The following is a 19564-nucleotide window of genomic DNA, read 5'->3' on the forward strand; positions in this document are numbered from 1 at the left end:
ACTGTACAGCAGCCTTCAAAATACTGGAATTTGGGTGAAAATACTGTACATCGCTAATCAAAATACTGTACAAAAAACGGTACAAAATATTGACCCCAAAAACCATATAAGGTGTTTATTTTTCAATTATAAATTTTAAATCAATGTACAGGTGCAACACTGCATTACATATGTGTTGATTTATTATTATTTTCAAGAAAATCTTGAAGAATTTTGAATATCGGCATTAAACTAGGCTAAATGCTGAAAATGTACAGTATTTATAAAAACAGTTTATTGTATGAGTCTGGTCGTTTGCATTCAGCTGCAATTTTCAAATTGTATTAAAAAAAATTATTTCTCTTAATCTGTGTTTGAATAGGCAATACGTATACCTATGATCAAATAATGGACTAAATTTCGTTTTGCTGTCACTAAGTGTCTCTGATTGTTGTGAATGGCCGTTTTCTCTTTGAAATGTCTTTAGTTTTAATTAAAAACCTTGATAAAGGTCCAATTTAAACAATCAGCCAAATAAAACGCTTTGATATCACCTAATTATGATGAAATTACCGCGGGAATATTTCACACCTTTGCTCTCGATGTTTTGTTTACATTTATCAAGCGCAGTAAGTCAAGCATAGTTCAAGATTTCCTGTCTTGCGAGCAGGAATGAAAGAAAAATGGCGGTTTCCGGTTAACATTGTAAACAATTCAAAATCCGGTACACATTTTCATTTCCCGTGAATTTTGGTGTCCCACTGGGACGCCGTGATGGGGGTCGAAAATACGGGACATTTCTGTACAGCCGGTACATATCACATGTATGGGTCATAATATTTTGAACCCCTCTCTTTCTAAAATATATGGGACAGTGGGGCTCAATATTATATGGCCATGATATTTTGAACCCCCCTCTTACATAAATTAAAAGGGGCAGGGGGACTCAAAATTTAATGGCCATAATATTTTGAACCCCTTACCTTTTGAGTGAAAAAGGTGGGGGTTCAATATTTTATAAAAGGGTTCAATATATTGCAGCAAAAAAGAGAACCCGGGTTCAAAATACTATGCCATATATTGAACTCGGGTTCAATATATCGCGATATCAAAATATTATGCAGCACCCCATTCCTAATGGGTGTAAAAAAAGTCGCTGGTAAATAAATAAAATTTGGGAAAGAAATGACCATGCAAAATTACAGAAAAGTAGTTTTCATGGGATAAAATATGATCTATGTGATTCTTTTGATTCTGAATAATTTCAATCAAAAAATTCTTATCATTAAACTAATAACTGTGTCCTCTTACGGGAAAAGCATTATTTGTGATTGTTTGATTCAATCCTTGTCAACTGAGTTTTACCATTAACAAAAAAAAAAGTTGCTTTAGAATTTACCTTTGTCTGTTCTTTCTGTTTTTCTAACTTCTTTTTCTCTCTCCTTCTCTGGAATTGGAAAATACAGAGATAAAAAGTACAGAAAACAATATAAACTAGTGCTAATTGTAACGAGAACCGTTACAGATGTTCCCCAAACGCTCCCCAACTCCCTTTTGGTGCCATATTCCCTGTAAGCTTCATTAAATAAAACAACCTCTGTGCATTTATGACTTTAACAACGTTTTCCCAGAAGGATACCAATTATATTTAAATTTTAGCTTTGCACCTGTGCGCATGCGAATACATGTGAGATATAACCATATCATCTTGTCTACACTATCTATACATTTTAATATACTATATATTAAAGCATTCAGTCCAAAAGTATTAAAAATCACTCATTCAAGGTTTTTTAAATTTCACTCGTTCGAAATGCACGCACGTGCGTGCACGAGCATGATCACCATACCTTCCTGTAGGAGTCCTCTATATCTATCTATATTCTAAATCCCATCCTGTTTGGTTGAAAAACAAGGGAGTTTTAGCCATTTCAAGTTTCAGCCAATCAGATTGCAGCACACGTGCATGCGCGTAATTTCATGATTTTTTTTCTATATCATATTGTAGGATATCCTAATGCATGACTATATTTTAAATTTCAAAGCATTTCGTCAAAATACAAAGGAGATATAGCCATTTAAAGTTTCAGCCAATCAGATTGCAGCACACGCGCATGCACATGCTTTCATGAACATTCTTATATATCATGCTGTAGATCTTCATAATGTAGGACTATGTTCAAAATTTCAAAGGATTATGACAAGAAACAAGAAAGATATTGAGACTTTAGTTTCAGCCAATCAGAGCGAAGTGCACGTGCATGCGCGTGAGTTCTTGCTATTTTGACCATGCCAGCTTGTCTATACTACTAATGTATCCTTACATTATGAGTTTCAAAAAATTTCATCAAAAAATAGAAAAGTTACGGCAATATCCATTATATTGGTCATTTCACGTGTTGCACGTGCACGCTCTTGCAAGCACGTGCGCGCAAAATGACCTTGATTCCGCAAATCTACATAACATGTCTACTGACCCTAAAAAGGTTTTACCTACATCGGACGAACAGTTTACAGGATCATTCCCGGACAAAAAAGTACCCAGGAAGAAGAAGAAAAATAATAATAACTAGAGCAAAGCTCGTTGCAAAGCAACGAGTGGGTCTTCCTTCCTAGCGCTAAGCAAAAGATAAAATGTTTCTGTCTAGATTGTCAACTATGCTTACATTCTCTTTTTCGATTTGTCTCACAAACCTTACTTGAATTCTTTAATTTGGTGTGAGAATGGGGTCTAAAGGGTACTCTCTCTAACAGCATTCTTGAAATCGTATCCACGACAGTTTAACTTATATTATGACTTTTGATATCAGATATATCCTGTTTGTTGCAATTATGTTTGTGAAACGTGTCATACTACAGAAACATAAGTGTTATGCTACATTACCATCTTAAAAATGGCTTTAAAATCATCTAAATATACAATATAACTAGGTAAATAAAATAAACAAATTATATAATAATTCAAAAAATCCAAATGTATTTACAATAATGATGAACAATCTTCATTAGTTGCACTCAGTAAGTAGAACAATACTTTTAAAGTAAACGCACAGAAATGTGTTGTGTATGTTTTGAATTTGCAGCTTTCCACTAGCAACTGGTGGTACCTCAATAGGAGTGTAAAATTCTCTGAAAGGTATATTGTAAACATATTACATATGGCTGTGTATTCTTTTTTAGCGGCTTTTGCGGAATGCAGCAATCACTAAATCAAGCACAAAGCTAAAAGTCTTGTACATAAACATAAATAAGAATACCGGAATCTACGCTAACTTATTCAAAAGTCAATTTCCACCAAATATTGTATAAGCTAAAGATAATACATTTACAGCATTAAAGAAACAAATCTCTTTGAAGGTATTGCCCTGAATAAGAACAATTTGAATCCCCTACACTAAGGATGCTCTGTGCCAAGTTTCACTTTGGTTCAGGAAAATGATATTGTGAAATTTTAGACAATGATGATAATGGATAAAATTATGTTTTTAAAAAAATTACTGGTTCCTTTAGCTCAGATGGGCTAATAAGTATGCAACAGGCACAGTTTTGCAGCTGACATTGAAATGCAACTGGACATCTCTTCAATCTTGTTTTAGAAATCTACATGTACATGCCCTATGTACTGAATTCCTTGGAATCATACACATGTTTATGCCTTTAATTAGTTGTATGTGCCAAAATAACAATTTTTTTACGTTATTCTGTAAAAAATACAAATACATGTATTACAAGATCTTCTATTCCTGCTGAAGACAAAGGATCTATCTTAATCATTAGAATAAGTAAGTCTAAACTTTGAAAAGGAAGACCTTAATAAAAAGGTCAACATGCTACACAAACAAAATATTATTATATTTAAAAATAACATTTATTCCAATGTAATTACTGGTACATGTATTTCTGTTACAAAAACTATTTCACTAGAAAAACCGAGGGCAGTTGATATGTTCATATTTGTGGATTTATGTTGTCAAATCAAAATTTTAAAATGATAGACAGTGTGTTTAAAAATCGTCTTCACAATCCAACACTTGACTTATTTTCACTATGCTGTTTATTCCATGTCACCAGAGTTTCCGAAAACCAAATATTTCTATCAGTCATTCGGACTGATGACTTAATGTGCTCAACTGGTCCGAAGCATATTCTATCAGTCCAAATAAATTTTAAAATATACAGTGTATATTTCATGTCAAATGTAATTCAAAGAAAAAGGCTTTTATCTGTAAAAAATTTTGTGGACAAACATTGATTGTGATACCAGGGTTTTGCAACTACATGTATAATTTATTCAAGCATGGCACCAGCTCACGCAGGCTTGTGGCAGCAAAAAAGTGACAAGCCCTAAGTATATGTTGGGTGAAAGAAACAACTAATTATAAAAAAAAAGTTAATTCTTGAAAAAAAAAAACTTCTCAAGGTTTCTAGAATTCTTTTTAAAATTTAAAGTTTAATTCTCACTTGTAAAATTGAATCATATATAAATAGCAGTTATGATAGAAATCTTGTAGAAATAAATTTCAAATTATCTTTACGTTTTCTTAGTGGGCATTGCACTTTTCGACCTATATATACTGCATGCGTTTACAAACAGAGGAATGGAGGAAATTCGGATCAGGAAATAAACGATCGTTTTTGGAAGTAAATAAGTCAAGTAGAACTGCAAAATGGATAAGATTATGGATATTAACGAAGAATAGGAGCTTACTGCATTGCAAATTTACATTTATGAAGATATTGCAATGCATTAGAGCACAATAAATTAATCAGGACAAGCCCTCACCACAATCGGTCACACGGACCGGTACTCTAGCGAATTTCATCGGACATTTCGATTTTCTATCGGTTTTGCCGGTAGGACCGATAGTTTTGGGAAACTCTGTGTCACATCCAAACAGATGATCTTCTGGCAAATCATGGTCATGCTTGGTATCAAAATTCAGTCTTCAAATGAGCCACACCTATCCAAAAGAAATTGAAATGTTTTAATCTATAATTGTTTTACTAATAAAAAGTGCAATTCATGAGATTATAAATTAGATTATCAAATTGAGAGATAAGATATTGTCACATTTTCTGTATATAATTTGTAAATTTTAATGTACTCTTTCATCAATTAAAAGAAGTTTACACAAATTAAGGCAGTCATTTATGCTATTCCCTTATAAGACAACATACAAGTGCAAAGTAATCATGCAAAAACACCTTCACACTAACACACAACACACTGTCACGCTAATACAATTTCACACAACAAAATATCAGGCTAACACAAGTTCACACAACATACTATCATGCTAACAAGAATTCGCAAACACGCTGTCACGCTAACACAAGTTCACACAACACGCTGTCTCGCTAACACAGGTTTTACACAACACGCAGTCTCGCTAATACGAGTTCATACAACACACTGTCACCGTGTCACCCTTAGATGAATTCACACAACACACTGTCACGCTAACATGAGTTTACACAACACGCAGTCTCACTAACACGTGTTTACACAATACACTGTCACGCTAACACGAGTTTACACAATACACTGTCACGCTAACACAAAGTCACAAAACAGGCTGTCTCACTATTCACTAACACAAGTTCACACCAAATGCTGTTGCGATAACACACTGTCATCCTAGTACCATTTCACACAACACACTGTCATTTTAATACCATTTCACACAACGCACTGTAAGGCTAACAAGAGTTCACACAACACACTGTCATGCTAACACGAATTCTCAAAACAGGCTGTCTCACTATTCACTTACACAAGTTCGCACCAAACGCTGTTGCGATAACACACTGTCATCCTAATACCATTTCACATAACAAACTGTCAGGCTTACACGAGTTCACACAACACACTGTCACGCTAACGCAAATTAAAAAAACATGCAATCTTGCTAACACGAGTTCTCACAACACACTATCTCTCTAACACCAGTTCACACGACAAATTTTCAGGATAACAAGTTCACACAACACACTGTCACGCTAACACAAATTCACAAAACATGCTGTCTCGTTAATAAGAGTTCACACACAACGCTGTCTCGCTAACATGAGTTTGCACAACACGCAGTCTCGCTAACACGAGTTAACACAACACGCAGTCTCACTAACACCAGTTTACACAACACGAAGTCTCGCTAATACGAGTTCAATCAACACTCTGTCTAGCTAACACAAGTTTACACAACACACTGTCACACCTACACTTTATACACGATTTTACACAACACGCTGTCCCGCTAACACAAGTTTACGCAACACATTGTCAAACTAACAAGAATTCACACAACCCACTGTCAGGCTAACACAATTAAGTTCACAAAACACACTGCCTTGCTAACACAAATTCATACAACACACTGTTTCGCTAACACAAGTTCACACAACACACTCACATTGCTGAGTTTATAGTAAAGGTCTACCCTAATTTGAAGAGGGTTAAAACTAACATATCTCTATTTTAGTAAAAAGCTTTAAATTTAAGATAAAAACATTTATGCAGTAATGTTCCTTAACATGCATCTGGCATATAAAATGAATGAGACCTTAAAAACCTCACAGTACATGTTTACTTAGCTAATTAAAGGTTAAAATTGATGCTATTCAACAATATATATCAATATCTCTGAGTATGTGAATGAGTGAAATTCTCAAATAAATATTATAAATCAAAGTATCAATAAGAAGGTGAACCTTACGTCGCAGGTTCCAATCCCCTTGCTAAATGCTTTAGACAGGTTACTCCTATGAGACTGCATAAACCAAGATTCTGTGTCAGGGTAGGTGTTAGCACAAAATGGATCTCATACTTCTTAAAGGCAATGAGTGCTGAGTACAAGTCTATATTTGTAGCTAATACCATTCCAAGTGGTGACGACATGAAATGACTGAAAAATGTATGATTAAGGCAAATAAACAAACATTAAACCATTACAGCAGTCTTATCAACATGATCAAACAAAAAAAGCAAACTTTCTATTATTACAATTTTTTTAAACAAATTTCTTTTGCAATTTAACTGAGCAATATTTATCCTTTTTTGTCAGTAAAGTATGATATTAAATAATTAAGACTTTTTGAGAACATCTATTTATAGCGAGTCCAGACAGCAGCACAAATCCCTGCCCATAATGCGAGCTCTTATGGTAACACCTTGGCAAAAGAAGATTGTGACTTGCACATTGCTCCACACAATTTTTCCGCAGTATACTTTGGACACACAGTGCTTAGCTTCTTTAACATGTTTAAGCAACATTCAAAATTCATTTCTATTTAATTTGAATTAAATCTAGCTATCCTTACTCACGTTCACATGGAGCTAATGGGAAGTAATTTAACGAGCAGTTTATTCATTTAAACATTTGAATATACTCTCAGTGTGAACATTGAGCATAGATGCACCAAATGTCAAATGCAGCTTGACAAGCACAATCTAAATGAAAACTAAATAAGTATCTGCCCTCACCCTTACAGTCACACTGTCAATATATAATTAGTTGAATATATTCTGTAACATTAAGTGCAGTTTGAATTATATAGTATGATCACTATGATAGATAGTAGGACTGTTGAAATTACATCCTCAAATAAAAAAAAAAAATAAAATATAAAGCTGTTGGGATTTGCAAGGCAAACAGAAAGCGTCTGAACTGTAAAACAGATCGGTGTGTCTGTGTATTTCTAATAACATCAATGTACGTCACTGTCATGTAATCAGGTCCAGCACAATCTCTTGATTAAGCTATATAGCTTTAAAAAGCTATATAGCTTTATTAAGCTATTCAGAATAGCTTGATAAAGCTATTTATATGCAGTTTTTCACAAAAACGTTTTGAAAGAAATAAACAAAAAGTCGCAAGTATTTGACTATTCATATATGTATTATGGACTACCAAAAATACAACCTAAATCATAGAAAATTCTTACATTGCTGCTGTTGAATACTTTTATCAAAATAAGAATTTCCATTGTTTGAGTAACTGAATGTGCGGTGAGGCATGGGTAAGTATGATTGCTTCTCATTGTGCTGAACTGTTACTAATCAATTATCCTATCGGCCATAACTGGCCTCCTTTATAATTTCATTCAAGAAATAACTGTGTTGCCACTCATCAATAGCCCCAAAACTTTTAAATCTTTGAGTACAAAGTCTAAAAAGGAGACGCAATTTGGTGAGTAATTTTTACATGCATTGCATTCAGAAGAAAACAAAGTTTAATATTTCCACTGCACCTAGGTGCGACTTTTTGCACATGTTGAAAAAATAACACATTTGAGAAAAAAGTCTGAGAAAATAGCTTAATCAAGCTATTCTGAATAGCTTAATAAAGCTATATAGCTAAATCAAGCTATATAGCTTAATCAAGACATTGTGCCGGACCTGGTAATCAGTAGTGTAAATTATAAGTAATAAAAATATTCTTACCTTCATTCCAATGGTCCAAGCCAATCATTCATTAAAATGTCGCCGTCAGCTCTTTCGGCACTCGATAAAATTATCACTGGGGAATCCGAAGCCGAGTCAAGAGTGTTCATCCTTGTTAATGTGACAGTCAGAATTTCCTCGTAAACAATTCACACAAGATTCTTAGAGTATATGAATCGAGATAATTCTGCTTAGAATAATGTTCCAGAGAAGTGACAAAGTACTTCGTAGCTCCAGATTAAATGAGTGTGTATGTCTACAAACGGATTCTTCGAGAGAAAATGTTCAACTTCACAAATCATTCTATTTTCAGTTTGTAAAGTAAAACCATGACAAACATGTGTCCGACGTCGACTCGAAGGGGCACACTAAAAACGGGATATACTAGAGACCTGATATTAACGTGACCTTTTAATTTTTAATTAAATGGTAATATTGAGTATTTTAAATTACTTAGGTACAGACGTTATGACTTCGAGGCATATGCTATACAAAAATTCAATTGCTTGGAACATTAACAGACAAAATTTAATCAGGTTAAAGGAGTGTTTTGTACATCGCGTCTTTAGTACCTTCCTATTTCCCACAATGCCGCGCTTTTTTTACAAACAAGCGCGAAAAATCCTCTAAACTACGTACTAATTATTGTTGTGTACATCATCACATTTTGAAATTATTTGAATAAAAAGAAAACAAAGAAACACCGAATTAAATCTATATCTTTTAGATGCATCAACTAAAAATGTGCACATGTATGCAGAAAAGGCTTTGCTGGCTATAATATTAGTATAGACAACTTGTTCCTGAAAGGTTTCTCACATACATGTACTTGTTTTATAAAAAAAACAATGAAATATAGCTGGAAGTTTATTTCTTTTTATATCAAATGACAAGATTTTATATGTTCGAAATTATTTCAGTCAAACTTTTTCATAATATACCAATATTTTTAGCTTTTAGAAAAAACGTGTATGAGCTATTAACCCCTAATTATAGGGACCAGCCCCTCTTTCATTAATCTAATATGAAAGCTCTCGTAATTACAAACAACTTTTGTTCTACATTTCTTACCAAATTATTCTCGGTTCAAAAGTTATTACACAAAAAGTAGCAAAAATTCAAGAAAAAAATTACTAAAATTTGCCGTTTTATAGCTTCCAAACTTTAGGAAATCAGCTTATAATTTTATCGTTGTGCACGTCTACAATGTATTGGCTACAAGTTCTCCAACTTTCGTGTAAATATCTTGCGTCGTTCTTGAGATTTTTAGTGGAAACGAGACATCAAAATTATTAATTAAAGGGCAATAACTCACAATTAAAGGCATGTATCAAAAAATTGAAAACAGGTATAAATAGGTTTAATTACAAGGTATCTAACCTGAAAGTTTCATAAAAATCAGTCCAAAGGTTTTTGAGAAATCGCCTGTCAAAAATCGAGCGGGAAAAAAAAAATAAAATAATAATAAGAAACAGTAGAATAACAGTAGGGTCTTCCGAAGGAAGCGGAAGACCCTAACTAGATGCGTTCTTGTTGCTGGTGCAACAAGCAGGTCTTCCGACCGATTTCCGTTAGAATTCTATGCTGTGTCACCTGATAAAATATCATTTACAGCAGCCTCTTTACATATCTCATGATTACTACTCAAAATATCTCAAAAATAGCTTTTAAAAATCGGCAAAATAGTCCATACGTTAAAAAAGAGAGAAAAGTTATTTGCAACTGAAAAAAAGATAGAAACAAAGAAAAAAAATTTTAACGCCCACAGTGGGATTCGAACCCCCGACAGTGGGACAAAGTTTGGTTTGGTCATATCTGTTCAATAGATGCACGCATCAAGATACTAAATAGATATTTAGAATTCTCATAACACACACTATAATCCCTGTAAATGCTAAAGAAAAATATTGAAAAACAAAAAAGTTGAGAAATGTGACTTTTTGAATTCACTTCCTTTTACGACCGGAAGTGCTGACGACGAAAAATAAAGATCGTTCCCCATAATGGAGTTCGATGTTCTATCACCTCAGTTAGTTTCACTTTCATACCTTTATCCGTTCTCAAGAAAACTGCTGGACAAAATGCCTTTTAAAAAATACAAAAATCCCCCAAAATCGCGAACGGAAGTAAATTTTGAAAAAATGAAAAACACGTCTGGAGATATTCTCATGATGCATCTTCCCTGAGAAAATCTATGAAATCTGTCCACGCATAGCTGAGAAATCGGCTGTACTATGAAAAAAGAATAATAATAATAATATAAAACAGAAGGAAAATAGTAAGGTCTTCCAAAGGAAGTCGGAAGACCTTAATAATAATAATAAGAAACAGAGTAAAAACAATATGTTCCCCAACTTCGTTTGGGGAACATAAAAATTAATGTACAACGTACAAGTACTCTTAAGTTTAATCTCCATTCCATTCATAAAATTCAGTTGTCCAGAAAAAAAGTTCTTCACAAAAACAAATTGGTCTGAAGACCAAGATTAGTGAATTTTGATGAAAATCTGTAAAAATCAAATTTCAAGTCTGATTGACTTGCTGATTATTACAATTATTCACAGTCAATATATATTCAAACTGCCTCTCTTGCATTAATTTCATTAATATTTTAAATAAAAAGAACAAACAATATATATTCAAACTGCCTCTCTTGCATTAATTTCATTAATATTTTAAATAAAAAGAACAAGCATATGTTGGTGAATTGTATTATTCTTTATAACATGGATGTATAACGTAACAACTGCAACTAACTAGGAACTATTAACTTGTAGATAAAATGTGCGAGTATCCTAATAACACCCTACTGAAACACAAAAAAATGGGTAAAAAATGGTGGTATTTCTAAAACTGAAGTACTCAAAATATACATGCAAACATGTATCTATAATAATTATAAGGTTTTAATTTTTATATGGGGGCAAGAAATATTTTAGTGGGCTAGTAAATTTTAAAATTTCACTGGTCAGGCTGGTCAATCTATCCAGTAAGTGTGAAAAGTTTTATGTGAAGATTGTGAATGCCAAACAATTTAAATTCTAACCATCTTATATACGGTTACCCAATCACACAATAACATCTTTACAGATTTTGAAATATTCAAGCTGAGTTCACCTTTTTCTTTGCTTTTCTTTTCTCTAATCTTCTTTTTTCTTTCTCCTCCTCAGATATTAATTCTTCTGCATTTCTATTTATTTCCTGAAAGAATGTTTTACCTTCATTAACAAAAAGTCACGAGAGCCACAAATTTCCAACCAAAATTGTTCTTACAACGTACATCATGTACATGATTGTTTTTCATTTTAAGGAGGCTGGAGGGTTAACAAATAAATCCCAAATTAACCACCAGATTTAACTTATTTTTTTTTCGATATGGTATCTTTCACTCTCACTATCATTTGACAAAGAAAAAAATCAAAGATTTTAGTTTTAAAATTTCATCATTTTGTATATCTTTATATGGAGCTCTCCTTTTAAAGGAGATTGAAATAGTCTAAAAATGGCTGTGACCCCTGAGCCTCGTTAAATAAAAAATATTTTTAAGAAAAAATGCTATTATTTTCTCAAGGCTAGTCAAATCTTTTAAATCATTGTCAGGGCCAACAACTTGAACCAACAAACAGCACTTATTTTCATCAATGATAAGTCTCTTCACCTTGTAATCAGAAGTGTTAAGATATCCAACAAGTGCTCAATGACAAGAGGCCCATGGGCCACATCGCTCACCTGAGCACCAAGGGTAGGACTAGTATAAAATGGCTTTTTATTGTAAAGTTTAAATCCAAAAGTAGTGCCATGACCAATCATGAATTTGCTATTTTTTAGAAAATGATTGAGAATAAGATTTTTAAAGAATTTTCCTATATATTTCTACGTTAAACTTTGGTCGGCCAATTTGGCCCCACCCTAGCCCCGGGGGTCATGATTTGAATAAACTTGAATCTACACTACTTGAACATGCTTCCATATAGATATGATGAATATTGGCTTTGTCATTCTTGAAAAGAAGATTTTAAAAGAATTTTCCTATATATCTCTATGTAAAACTTTGGTCAGCCATTCTGGCCCCGCCCTACCCCTGGGGGTCATGATTTGAACAAACTTGAATCTACACTACCTGAGCATGTTTTCATATAAATATGATGAATTATGGCTTTGTCATTCTTGAGAAGAAGATTTTTAAAGAATTTTCCTATATATTTCTATGTAAAACTTTGGTTGGCCATTTTGGCCCCGCCCTACCCTTGGGGGTCATGATTTGAACAAACTTGAATCTACACTACCTGAGGATATTTCCCCATAAGTTTCATCTTTCCAGGCACAGTGGTTCTTGAGAAGAAGATTTTTAAAATATACCACTAAATTTTCATTAATTCCCAATTATCTCCCCTTGAATAAGGACGTGGCCCTTCATTTGAAGAAACTTGAATCCCCTTCACTCAAGGATACTTTGTGGCAAGTTTGGTTGAAATTGGCCCAGTGGTTCTTGAGAAGAAGTCGAAAATGTGAAAAGTTTACAACGACGACGACGACTACGACAACGGACAAATTTTGATCAGAAAAGCTAACTTGAGCCTTTGGCTCAGGTGAGCTAAAAACTATTTACAAAATCTGAATTCTACAGTTATCAAGACTTCTCAATATTACTTACATCTACTGTTAATCTTTTAAAATGAGATTCACCTCCTGAAAAAAAAGAATTTATCAATGTTTTATTTTGGCATATAATTTCTAGACTCTAAAATACTGATTTGGTTAAATTTTATTTTCCAATCAACCAAGGGATTCAATGCTGTTATAAAAAATTAGAAGTTTCACCTGATTTAGATTTTCTGGTATCTTTGAATCTTATTCTATCTGAATAAAAATGTGTTAATTGATCTTCATCTGAATCAATATCATCTTCGTCATCAAAATCTTCATCAGATGAGTCATCTGAGCCATTATAAGAATCTGGAAGACAAAGCACAGAGTAATGAAATATACTACTGTATACAGGGAAATTTTCGCCCCCGTTTTATTTTCGCCCCTTTCGCCCTTTACCTGATTGGGCGAATTTAAAACGGAGCGAATTCAAATTACATCCCATAATTTATTAAACAAAACTAAGACTGGGCGAATTTAAAACGGGGCAAAATAGTTCGCAAGTGCAAAAGGGCGAAAATAACACGGGGCAAAAATAACCCTGTATACAGTATATGTACTGTACAAAAACCTTAATCACTAATAGATGTGGCTTTACATAAAACACAAATGGCAACAGTCTTAACTAGTAAGTTCTACAGAAAAGTGGCCCCAACCTATCCTTGGGGGTCTATGATTTGAACAAACTTGATCAATTATTTACCTGCAGTTTGCTGCTTTGGTAACAAAAAAATAGTAGTCAAACAGATTCTAAACTAAAGAATCATGGAAAAAAGATGTTGAATAATAGTTGGTTTAAAATACTTAAAGGTCAGACGACACATTCCTAAACAATATATAATTTTTCCCAAGATTTTGTTATTAAAGTCTAGGTAATCAAACAAGTTTTCTCACAAAAAATTAGGGTACCTTACCAGGCATTTGTACAAGATACCATAGGGTCATATTTTTTTTTTATATAACCCTTATGGGTAATCTTCTAAATGGACTACCGTATAAGTAGGATTTTTAGCGAGGATTTAATTTTGGCATTATTAGCGAGGGTTCTGACATCGCTAAAATTGAATATCGCTAAAAATTAATTGCGTATTATTTGTAATAGCTTCTTTTGTAAACATTTTAAAATCACTAAAATTACTTTTCGCTAAAAATAAAAGACCAGTTTTTAGGTAGAAATTGCTAAATTCGCGTCTCGCTAAAATTTCCACTTATACGGTATATCACCGTTTTTGATGTAATTGTATTCAAAAACAATTTGAAAACAATGTAGGAATAAGAAGAGAATGATATATATGAATAATTTTTTTATATAATATCAAGAGATACAAATCATATATTTGAGGAACATGTTTCCAGACCTTAAGCAGATGACCATACTGATGGTACTTACGTAGTGACTGTGAGAAGAAAACATCTTTGAATAACTGCATCATTTGGTCCTAAAAATAGAAAAAAATTCAATCAACATACAGTATCCACATTTCACATCAATTAAAATTCATTAAAAATGAAAATACTTAATTTCAAAGTGAGAACAAAAGGAGAACTTGATTATATTATTATTGGGAAGCATTCTCGATCTCAGCACAGAAAAACTTGTTTAGTACGAACACGGATATTGGGAATTTACAGAAAGAGCGAAGTTATCTTGGACTCCCAGCTAGATGATTCTATGAATTTCTTGTACGGTTATAACAAATTATGGATATAACGAAGTAATTACAAAGGTCCCAGTGACTTCGTTATAACTGAGTTTTACTGTGCATGTATTAGAAATTTACTTTCCTCTTTTACTTCAAAAATAAACCCAAAATAATCCAGTTCTAGATATGATCTTAAAACCATTTTTGTAATATCAGGTAATACAGGTTTAAAGTCTAAATTAATGGTTCATTACAGGACAATTAAAGGTCTTAATTGATAATTACCAGTGTCATATTGCGGAGATTCTCGTCCCCCTCGTCCTCCATTAATTTTCTGTAGGCTTTAGATACTTCCTGGAATCTCTACAATGATCATATTCAAAACACATATATGGACTTCCTGAATTTTATTTTTGTGCAGGAAATGATGGAAATAGGGTAAATTTAACTCATAGAGAGATAAGGGCTTTAAGCCATGTATATTTCCTGATTTTATTTCAAATTGTTTTTTTTTGTATTTTTTAGGAATTATTTGTGTAAAGTTTACATCATATTTAAGTTACGTAATGAGTCAAAGTTGGATTATTCTACATGTAAATAAAGAATACTAACGCTAGGGTTCAAGGTTAGAGACTGTTTATTTAAAGATAAATTGAAATCTTACTTTTATAGACTCTGGAGAGTTACTGTGTTTCTCTGGGTGCCACTTTAGAGCCAGCCTTTTATAGCTTGTTCTGACTGAATCTTGATCTGCCCCTGATAATTAGAACATCAATCAGAATTTGATTTTAAATATGTGAACAAGAGCTCATAATTATTAATTTGACCATCCTCTTTACTGCAAAACCGAAAAAGGAAGGAAAGGAAAATAGAATATTTTTGCCACCAGTTCATACTCTAGGTATCAATCAATCAATCAAGCAGGGAATGAGTACATTTCTGAAAATATTTGTGAGTTCTATACAACTAAAATTCATAATAATTAACACTTGAACTTTTAGCCACATGAGAGCTACAGATTGATACATTGTAAAAACCTTTGATTTATGCCGCCAACTTTTTGTTGCTCTCTCCAGTTATTCTTTCTTTTATTAGTTACTATTAGTTTTTCCTTTTCTTTGTTCTTAGAATGGCTTCCCATAATTGATAATATATTTTACTCCAATCACTAATACTTTATTCACCTTTCAACTGTCCCAAACAGTCATAATGGTTTTAAAATGTTAGTTTAAAAGATTCTGATTTCTCAGCCCTTCTTGAACAGTTGGAAGGTAAACAGACATTTACTGATTTAGGAATAAGAGTTAAAAGTATGGATAATTATTAAAAATCATTTATTAAGCTGGGGAAAACATAAAATAACCTAAAAAAAAAAATACCTGAAATGAGCAACGTAAATCTAGTTTTTATAACGCTTAAATATGTATAGATAGAATATTCTATTGTTATTTAAAAATGATAAATGTCCTACAGACCCAGTTTAACAATAGATTTCATTCTATGCATTCTCAATGTAGCAAAATAAACATGGGTGGTAACTTGAACTCAGGAAATTTACTATGAACAATCTAGAGAGTTTCAATTGTAAACATGGCAGGTAAATTTGATTCGAGAAAACCGTTGAGAAAATCAGTTGAATTTTTGTATTTTTATGGATTATTTTTGGGATAAAAGGCATGTACAATCTCAAAAAGGTTTGTTACTATGAATTTGGAGGTTATTTTCAGTGCAAATCCTTTTCTATTCTTCAAAATTGTTTGGGAGCGATTCTGCAATCATTTGCTAAATTGCGAGTATATCGGTGTAGGGTGGTTTCGCGCCGATTACCTGTTTGCGCCGAGTGGTATCGCGCCGAGTGGTTTCACCCCGTTTATCAACAGGTAAGATATTAGTAGTATACAGTATGGCTTCCCCCCAATTACCTATAATTATATAAGGCCTAGAAAAAAAATATGTTTGTTTCCGCTTTCAGGCTGAAAAAATATAGGGTAGGTAGGAAGGCATTTTTTTTTTTTTTGAAAAAAATTTATTTTGCTTCTTTAATCAAAACATGTATAGAATTGACATTAAAGACAAAAGAAGTGGTGTTTTCAAGCATTTCTGTGACTTAATCTTACAATAGAAAGGTGACCCAAATTTTTTCAGTCTTGAAAAGCTTGCAAAGTTGGAGACTATGACTCGCTGGATGAAATCTTGCACATCATGGGACAAAAGCATTAAAAAAATATTTAGGGTCGGCACTATAAATTAGGGTCGGTTGGGAAAGCGGAGTCAAACATATTTTTTTTAGGCCTAACTTAGTACCTTGTAATTAATTAACCCCAAGTGTTAATGTCGTGTGTCGGATAATTATCCCATTTTGTATTATCACTGATAGTGAGGCCATTTTTACATGTTTTAGCCATTTATTTGAACAAAATTGATTGTATAATTTGGAATAATTAAGACTGGATGTTAAGATAACTATTTATTTCAAAAATATCATTGAGTTTTCAAGGATGTCATTGTTTTTCATTTGATTTACAATATTAGACTTCCCATTTCATTGCAATTACCTCTTCTTTATAAAATTTTAATATATTGTAACGGGACCGTCTAGGGTCAGTCCCGTATTTTATAAAAGTGATATCCGAGTTCAAAGGATAACGAGATTTACAGTGTTTTAAAAGATATTGTATTCTGTAATATTAACAGATTCAACACAAAATATGTAATCTAAACAATTACATAAGAAACATTATCATGATATAAAATCCTGGAGAGTGTGATAATTGGTATTTACCGTTAATTTCAGTTAATATGGCCCCGGTCCCCAAAAGTACGTCTAATCAGTTCTAGTAAAAGTTAACAAAATCCTCCAAAATACCCCAACCGGCTGGGCTCTATTATCCCGACACGCGACACGCATATGCAACCCGAACGGGCAAAGGGAAATAACTCTAAAATAAATATAGGGCAAAACCATCACAATATATTTTAATCAAATGACTAATTCGATAAGCGGTATCTTCAGTTATACAGTAGAAACCAATCGGGACGAATCCACTCGGCGCGAAACCACTCAGCGCGAACAGGTAATCGGAGCAAACCACCTGCATTCAGTATATCGAGTATATCATTATATGGGAGGCATTCTAACTGTGGTGAGGGCTTGTCCCGGGACACAGATCATTCTAACTAAATCTCTAGCGTTACCTTTCTGTTTTTTCTGTCTGAATTTTCTTCAAGAAAGCTATATTTCTGCAACTAGGCTGTCCAACGCATTTCTCTACCATGGAAATTAAAAAACTTGGTTTTGTGTGACCTCAACTTGTGACTGTGTTAGTAAACAGAGGAGTCGGTGTGATTGATATGTTACAGGTTGGGACCACTTGCCCAAATGGGATATAATAGGCCGTTTTGGATAGAATATCCCAAATGGGCTAAAAATTTTCAGTGACAAGAATGAAAATTATTATTTTGGATTTAAATGTCATAAATCTGCACCAGGGCACCTAAATCTGAATAACTTTTGGTAAGCAAGTTTCTATGCAATCGTATAGTTTGTAAGATTGATCCCAAATAAGTTGAGGAACTTCCGAGGGATCAATCTCTTAAACAATGGCCCTACAGAAAAACTTGTCAACCAAAAGTTATTCCTTTATAGGTGTTCTGATGCGGATTTATGATATTTAAATCCAAAATAAAAATTTTCATTTTTTGCACTGTACATTTATAGCCCATTTGGGATATTCTATCCCAAACAGCCTATTATATCCCATTTGGGCGAGTGGTCCCAACCTGATGTTATGCAATTTTACCATATAGGAAACATGACCCGCTCCTTAACATTGTTCACATAGGGGGGAAATCTTTCAACCAAACAGAAACTATCTCGAGTATGCATGTGATAAATCAATATGCACGAAGTCATATCCTTGGTTGAAATGGACTTGGTGTGGAACGTCTGGCACGAAAACGTTCCTGTTATTAATTGGTAATAAAAGAAGAAATTCAGTTGTTTACCACTCATTCATTCTTACATACCTATTGGCAACTCTAAAATATCATATGCATCAGATCTTGAAAATCCCATCTTCAGTTTTATGAAACGCTTGACAGTATAGTATGTTTAAACAAAAATCTTTTGGAAAAGTTGAACTCAGGCCGCCATTTTCTGTATTGCATGTGTGTAGCCACGTCACGTGGTCTCTTTGAGAGATTTGATATTGTTTTCAAGGAGCGGATCAAACTTTGATTTACGTTGTTTAATAAAATGAAACCAATCACGCGTCCAAATTGTTTTGAAAATTGCAATATTTGATGTACGAAACACACATAATAAGAAATTAAATATCTTTAATATTTCAAATGATGATATTCTTTCTTCCACATACTTGTACATGTAGTGTATGAGCATGATGAGGGGAATGGCAATAAAGTTAAGAAATTGATTTATTTTTTTATTTTTTTTAAACCACTCACTCATCCATACATATCAATTGGTATGATATGGTAAAAAAAGTAACTATTATTTTACACCCGCCCCAATCCCACCCCAATATTTAAAAGAAAAAAAAACAAGAATCACTTCAAATTCAACGGAACATATAAATATAAATGTGATTATTCGATCAATTTTATGATAATTAATTTGAAGTCAGATTACATCTTAGTTTAAAGTTAATATTAACTGATGTATTGGAGGAATTTTAGAAGAAAAGCTAGACTACAAACAATGCATACTACATGTACAGATGTTTTCCAAAAGGGCAGATGATTTTAATTTACTGTCCCGCAATCAAAGAAGCGGGTATACATGTGTAGCTTTTGCCCTGTCCGCCCCTTTGCAGGCACGTAGTATCAGGGGGGC

At 33.2% G+C, this 19564-nt stretch overlaps 1 protein-coding gene and 1 long non-coding RNA gene across 2 annotated transcripts; both read right to left on the reverse strand.

Annotated features, from left to right (window-relative positions):
• Window positions 1-1300: 1300 nt before the first annotated feature.
• LOC134235271 (uncharacterized) lies at window positions 1301-18863 on the reverse strand. Its single transcript, XM_062717398.1, has 8 exons — window positions 18739-18863; window positions 15377-15468; window positions 14998-15075; window positions 14460-14508; window positions 13244-13378; window positions 13077-13111; window positions 11540-11623; window positions 1301-1426 (listed from the first exon to the last, which is right to left on the reverse strand). Exons 1-8 carry the CDS (start codon window positions 18785-18787, stop codon window positions 1301-1303), a joined length of 648 nt encoding a protein of 215 aa, XP_062573382.1. The 5' UTR covers window positions 18788-18863.
• LOC134235270 (uncharacterized) lies at window positions 4868-8715 on the reverse strand. Its single transcript, XR_009985371.1, has 3 exons — window positions 8423-8715; window positions 6696-6884; window positions 4868-4940 (listed from the first exon to the last, which is right to left on the reverse strand). It is a non-coding gene; the product is annotated as an uncharacterized LOC134235270 (long non-coding RNA).
• Window positions 18864-19564: the final 701 nt, after the last annotated feature.

This window comes from Saccostrea cucullata, unplaced genomic scaffold (assembly GCF_032062105.1).
Source record: "Saccostrea cucullata isolate Sc308-1 unplaced genomic scaffold, CSIRO_AGI_Scuc_v1 ctg3669, whole genome shotgun sequence".
Taxonomy (NCBI): Eukaryota; Metazoa; Mollusca; class Bivalvia; order Ostreida; family Ostreidae; genus Saccostrea; species Saccostrea cuccullata.